At 47.0% G+C, this 7,014-nt stretch overlaps 1 protein-coding gene across 5 annotated transcripts in view; it reads right to left on the bottom strand.

Annotated features, from left to right (window-relative positions):
- The window catches only part of FKBP1B (FKBP prolyl isomerase 1B), a 49,536-nt gene extending 43,251 nt beyond the window's left edge, over nt 1-6,285 (bottom strand). For 2 of the 5 annotated variants that reach the window (XM_084826485.1, XM_084826482.1), the window contains exons 1-2: nt 6,144-6,259; nt 2,239-2,286 (exon numbers count right to left, since the gene is read on the bottom strand). In XM_084826485.1, coding sequence (XP_084682611.1) covers nt 2,239-2,269 — 31 coding nt within the window. In that variant the 5' untranslated portion in view covers nt 2,270-2,286; nt 6,144-6,259. Of the gene's footprint in view, nt 1-2,238; nt 2,287-6,103 lie in introns of all 5 variants that reach the window. The other 3 variants (XM_084826483.1, XM_084826481.1, XM_084826484.1) reach the window with 3 other exon arrangements.
- Between the last annotated feature and the right edge of the window lie 729 nt (nt 6,286-7,014).

The raw sequence follows: 7,014 nt of genomic DNA on the forward strand, positions 1-7,014 counted from the left end.
TAAGCTTTGCCGTGGAATTCCCTGCAATGAAGAAATCTCATTGATTTGAGTGTCCAGTCTTGGACTGCCTGAGCGTGTGCGCTGAAGAGATCGAGCAAACTGGACAGCGTGTTCGTTCCTGGCCAAGCCAAAAGTGCTACTACCATGCTCCTGGAAGCTGCAAACAAATTGTGTAAACAGCAGAAATGTCCAAGGACAAGCTGGGAGAAGAGCAAGGTCTGAGGCTGCTAATTAGAGTAATGTTGCAAGACAGCCTGGCCTCTAACGAGGTGTGGGAACGTGAAGCTGAAGAAGCAAGTTCCTTACAGCTTGACAGGTTTTGGCTGGCTTGCCTTTACCAGGGCACAATTATAGCATCTGTGGTGGCATAATGTTAATTGATGTTATGTCCTGTTTCAATTTTCACTATGCTGTTACAGATGCCACCTAGACAGCTGAAAAGAGACATACATTTTTTGATTAAATTCCTAGTCAGGCACCCCATGTTCTCCCTGAATGAAAGAATACTTTCTGCATTGACCAAGCCTCATCTACCATGAGTAGAGTGGAACTATTAATCATGGAATTCATTAATCAATGAAAGAAATGTACGTTGGTTTAGGCAGTTTCTTCAGTAGCACAAATAATGCGACCAACCTTCAGAAGCGGCAGTCCCAGAAATAAACATGGGGGAGGTGTTCTGGTTTCCCCAGAAGGGGGAAAGTGCATTTCAGGGTTGGGGGAGAGCACAGCTGGCTGAGGGATTCTGGGAGTTGCAGTCCACCTCTGGAAGGCATCAAGTTGGGGAAGGCTACTGTAATTCCATCACACTTTATGTAATGATGTGTAACAAAGCACCACAGCATCAAGAGACCAGGACCAAATTATGACTGGAACAATCACTGTTCTCCCCCAATTTGCTCAGTACAAAGTATATTACACCTTGTAACTCTTTGCTGCCTGAACAGCCACATCCTTAAGGCCAGAAACCCTTTCAAGTTATACAGAACTGATACATTTTTCTAGAAATCACACACAGCAGCAGCAGGAAAATTTAGTAGTTTTTGAAGGATCTGCCTTGAATGCTGGGATAGGATACTTGGTGAAAGCAGAGCCCTGGGGGCTGGTCCTCACAGAAAGGCTAGTCCTCACCTAGAGCTATGCCACTACCAGCAAGAGGGACAGGAAAGGGTGACAGAACAGGGAGACTTGCTATTGCCTCCACACACACACACCCTCCTCCAGACATACGCATATACATTTCCCTGTCAACTAACATCGTTTTTCCTAAACATGCCTCTCTGTCCTCAAGTGCACAAGCGCCAGCGTACTCAGTCCAGGACTACTGGTTCTACTCCTTTACTGCTGTGCTCTGCCCCTTCAGTGCATGGGCTCTTGGAAGTGGGTCTCAGGTTGCGAGCTGGTTTGCTTGTTAATTTATTTCATCGCTATACTGCCCAATAGCCAAAGTTCTCTGGGTGCTTCACAGAACAAGACTTAGAACTGTAAAATACAATATCTGAATAGAACGTAATATAAATATATCAAAAAAATTAAAACAGAATGAAACTTCAGTAAAAAAAAAAAAAGCCAGTAGCAGTGCAAGGATCTTGAAACACAGCAACACATGTCTTGTCTTAGGCTGGGGTTCCAGATGATGATGATGATATGTTCTTAGATGCCTTTCTCAAAAAACAAAAAGAATCCGGGCAACTTACAATAGAATTAAGACATACTAAATATAACAGAGATGTGTTCCAGCTCTTACCAAATTGAAGACCACTGCACTAGGACAGTGAGATATATACTTTCTTGCCTCTCCCCATCAGTGACATCCCCTCATAGGTCATAGTAAGGGCTGAGCCTGAACAGTTAGAGGATGGGGGAAAGCAGAAAGGTAGCACTGGAACCATTTGTGCTGTACTGAAGAGACCAAGCTTCTGATTTCCTTTTTACAGCTACAACAACGTGAATGGACAGACTACAACCTCCCTGTAATCCAACTCCAGTCAAGATCTTTCCTATGGAAGTGGGGGGGGGAATAGGTTGGAAGATCCAGGATACTTCACATACCCCACAATAGCCTGAACTTCAATTACCCTAAATCATGTCAATAAATAGCATTCCTGCTTATCCAACTGCAATTATTTGGACATTTAGGATGACATCAACCAACCAATACATATAGATGGAAGTTGTTTGCCTGAAAATGTAAAACAAGCTACAAGCACAAAGCAATCTATTTCTGATAGATCTTACCTGTATAATGGACGGCAACAGTCATGCCCATCTTTGGGAATGTCCTTCCTGTTAAAAATATTTAAAAAACGGATACTTAAAAAAATGCTATTCAACATCTCTTTAAAAAAAGGAATTGTTAAAAAGAGATAAAACAAAAGAGACACGGATTCGTATCTAAAGCTATGCAAATAAGCAATAAAATGGCAATAGAATATTTCAGGTTTTCTTGCTAAAAATACTGTCCAGTGTAAGAAAGTACAGAGATAAGTCACAAAAGGACAGAGGCTGAAAAGGTGTCATGTAGTTTGGATGAGTCACACAGCTGTAGCTTCTGCTAGCCCCATCCTCCCACAGAGTTCTGGGGAAACAGATAACAATTTTCAGTAACCATAAATTAAAATAATACAGTTGGTGCCATTCCCTTAATACTGGCCCTATGCAGACTCTGGTTTTCAGACTTCTTCCTGCTCAGGGAACACTTTCCACATCAATAACAATAATAATAATCTGTCTGCACATCTTCTGCAGACTCTGGTGGTGCACATTCCAGGAGGCACTCTCTTTGCACTGGTCACCATGGTGGTGTGTTAAGCCCAACACACTGAGAACATGTCCTGAGAACATGCCCAACAGTCTTCTGTAACTGCACTTTGCAAAGGAAGATTGATAAAGGCAGATGGGGGATACTTGGCTCAACAATACTACAAGCGAGAAGGATCTTGGAATTGTTGTCGATCACAAGCTGAATATGAGCCAACAATGTGATGTGGCTGCAAAAAAGGCCAATGCTATTTTGGGCTGCATTAATAGAAGCATCGCTTCCAAATCCCGGGAAGTACTAGTTCCCTTCTACTCAGCACTGGTTAGGCCTCATCTGGAGTACTGTGTCCAGTCCTGGGCACCTCACTTTAAGAAGGATGCAGACAAACTGGAGAGGGTTCAGAGGAGGGCAACAAAGATGAACAGGGGGCTGGACACAAAGCCCTCTGAAGAGAGACTGAAAGAACTGGGCATGTTTAGCCTTGAGAAGACTGGGGGGAGATATGATAGTGCTCTTCAGGTACTTGAAAGGTTGTCACAGAGAGGAAGGCCAGGATCTCTTCTTGATCATCCCAGAGTGCAGGACACGGAAGAATGGGCTCAAGTTACAGGAAGCCTGATTCCAGCTGAATATGAGGAAAAACATCCTGACTGTTAGAACAATACGACAATAGAACCATCTACCTAGGGAGGTAGTGGGCTCTCCCACACTGGAGGCATTCAAGATGAGGCTGGACAGCCACCTGTCAGGGATGCTTTGACTTGGATACTTGCATTGTGCAGGGGGTTGGACTCAATGGTCTTATAGGCCCCTTCTAACCCTACTACTCTATGAAATGTAGACAAGCTGTTATTCAGAAAGCTTGTGCAGCATGATTGATCTTCTTAATAAGGAACTCTGGATAAGCTTCCGAGGAATCCCAGAGTTCCCATGACACAGGTTGAGAACTACAGCTATAAGGAAACAGAACTTGACCTACAGGGATAACAAAAATAATCAAGAAAGAAGAGGGCTACTGAGGAGAAATAGATCAGGATGAAAACTACTTAGATGTATCTATCACTTTAAGATGTTCAAAGTACTTTACATGCTTTGTCTCAGACATGAACGAGCCTAGAATTGCAAACCAACAGCATTTTGGACAAAATGACAGCCCATACACAAGTTGGATAACTGGATCCACAAATATGGCTTCCAAATCACCAGTGGTGACCAGAAGCCAAACTCTGACAAGCCTCCAATATCCTCTACCACAGATTAACATTTTCTTACAAAGCAATCAGCAACACAGAGAGGCAGCCTATGTCTCAGGCTGGGGTGTAGCATCAGTGCCATGATGCCTGCCACTCCTCTTCTGTAAAACCCTCTTGGCGGGCAGCTGGTACAAAGGGGACACACTTACTTTGTTCCATTGGAGCAGATCAACAGTTGGTTACCATAAAAACATAAGAAGAGCCCTGCTGCATCACTTTAAAGGCCTATCTAGTCCAGCACACTCTTTCTGACTGTGGCCATCTAGATGCCTCTGGAAAGGCCAGGCCCAGAACTAGGATGTGAAGGCAATAACCCATTCCTGCTATTGTTCCCCAGTGACTAATACACATAAGCATGCTGCCTCTGAACCTGGAGGTAGCATATAGCCATCGATAGCCTTATCTTCTCTAATATGCTTATTCTCCTACAAAAATCTGCAAAAAAATCCTCTCCATGCACTAATAATGACATTCAGGAGTTAGGGGCTGGAAGTCAAGCAAAAGCCGAACAGCTGTCAGTGAACATGCTGTGATTATTTTACAAGGAGCAAAGCTTTGGAGATTTCACATCATCCTTCATCTATACCATTAGTTGAGCTAAATGATCATATGGTACCTTCCAGTTCTGAATTCTATGAAAATATTAGTCCTATTCATGCATTAGTAAAAGTAATTAAACCAACACAGAGCTGTACCCAGTAGCTCCTCCCACAAGCATCCACGCATACAGCACCAACGCCTGGAAAAATGAGGCCTCTGCGCATACATGTTTTCCCCATGATAAGAATTTGGCAAAACAACTAGTAGCTATGCACACTGATGTCCAGCACAGCACCCTGCCAATCTCCAGCCCTGCCAAGCTGTTTACCTGGTTTCCACAGCTTTGATGGGGCTGCAGTTGCAGCAGTGGCCACTTTGATACAAGCCTTCTCCAGGTTTTCACTGAGAAGCAAGCCTGCTCTGTCTGCTGAATGGTGACGCTTACGTTTTAAGCAAGTAAGTGCAGTGCACCATAATTTGCTGTTGTTACTAAATTACTTCACTGCACTTGGATTTATGCAGCTGTCAGCAAATGCCATTTAAATACCCCTAATAGCTTGCGGCTGCTGCTGCTGCTGCCAAAGAAGTGGAAGACTGCAGCCCCCGATCCCACAGAGCCCTCTGGGTTTTTCCCCTTGTTATGCTGCTCAGGACAGACATCCTCCACCATATTCTATACCAGCGAGTGTCTGGCAACAGGAAAACGTTGCTTCCACCCCCACCTCCATGTTGGTGTTGTGGCCACCACAGCACCCTGCCAATCTCCAGTTGTTTATTTGGTTTCCACAGAAGTTCACTGCTTTGCTGGGGCTGCAGTTGCAGCAACGGCCACTTTGAAAAAAGCCATATTATCACTGTGTTCCTGCACTTTTCATTTCTTGCACATTTTCACATTCCTCTTTTGAACATCCTCTAGTTTTCTCTTTTGTTGGTCCTCCCTGGTTGGACCTCCTGATGTGCAGAGAGTCATATCCCCCCCCCCACATCCCCCAAATCATACAAAACCCATATTAGGAAACCACCAATTCCCTTTTGTCAACCACAGCTCAATGGAAAGATCCTTGACGTGAGCTTGGCAAGGCAGACGAAGTGTGATGGCCAAAGCATATGGGAAGCAAAGACCCACAAGCAACGGACCAGAGCTTGGAGGACAGGTGAAGGGACTATAGCACCGAGAAGGTGCCGAGATCCCTTGGCTCAAAATGGTCTTTAGACTGTTATTCTGTAGATGCCCCGCCACGCCACGCCCAAGTATCACACTGGGCTGATGTTGCTCCATCCATTTTAGAATCACCCCTCCTGGGATCCCCTAACATACCCTCTTCTCGTAGCAACCTCCCCGCAACCCCCGTTCCAGTTAATTCACATCTCCACCTCTTCCCTTCTCAAGTCAGTTATTTCTCTCTCTCTTTCTCTCTCTCTCTCTCACACACACACACACACGTTTTCTCCCTAGCATCCTACATTTCCCCTTGCAGTGGCGCGCACACAGAGCTCCTCCGTGCCACAACTCCCCCCCCCCCCGGCCTCTGCGCTTCTCAGTTCCAACCACAGGAGGCTGGTGCCGCACCGTCCCCCGGCGTGATGACCTCTATTGCCACACTCATGGCTGCGGTGCTCCTCCAGGCGTCGCGCGTTTCCCCTCTGGATCCGCTCCCTCTGAGCAGCAGCGCTCCGCCCGCCTCGGTCCCGGCGCAGTCAGTCCCTCCAGCGAGCGCGTGCCCCGCTTTATCCCCTGATGGACAAGCTGGAAGGGGCGTTCCTGCCTCCGCCACCCAATCCCACCCGCTCAGTTGCGCGGGGAAGGCGGGGTCCCGCAGAGGACCCCCCCCCCCCGGCTTCGCTTCGCTGGGATTTGCTTGGCGGCGGCGAGCGGGAGTCAAAGGGAGGAGGCGAGCGGGCGAAAGCGCCGTTCAGCATCTGCTGACTGAATGAAGCCCAATTTCTCTAGGGGAAGCAGCGGCCGCTCATTCCGCAGCGCGGTGCCCGGTTCTCCAGACGTGGGCGCGGAACTGGCCAGGGCCAGGTTTCTGTTGTTGGTTTGGAACAGCGATTGCATTTCTTCTGCGTTCACAACTGATGCCGAGCGCCACAGGCCCTCGGCGCCAATGCTACCCCGTTTCTGACTCAGCTCAGGTATGAGGTAGGTCATTCGGACACGGGGAGTATTCACTTCTGCCCCGCGCCCCCCAGCTGCGCATCCTGCCGCAATCCTGCCGGTGGCCTCAGAAGGTAAAAGCAATACGGATCCTGTAGCTATTACCACTGGTGCTCTGGACAGAAATATACTAACGTAAGAAGAATCATGCTGGGTCAGACCAAGGGTACATCTAGTCCAGCATCTTGTTCACACAGTGGCCAACCAGCTTACCCCCGGAAACCCACAAGCAGGACATGAGTGCAAAGCATCCTCCGACCCATGTTCCCCAGCAACTGGTGAACATAGGCATACTGTCTCTG

This window comes from Heloderma suspectum, chromosome 1 (genome assembly GCF_057233095.1).
Source record: "Heloderma suspectum isolate Gila_16-S chromosome 1, 16-S_ref, whole genome shotgun sequence".
Taxonomy (NCBI): domain Eukaryota; kingdom Metazoa; phylum Chordata; class Lepidosauria; order Squamata; family Helodermatidae; genus Heloderma; species Heloderma suspectum.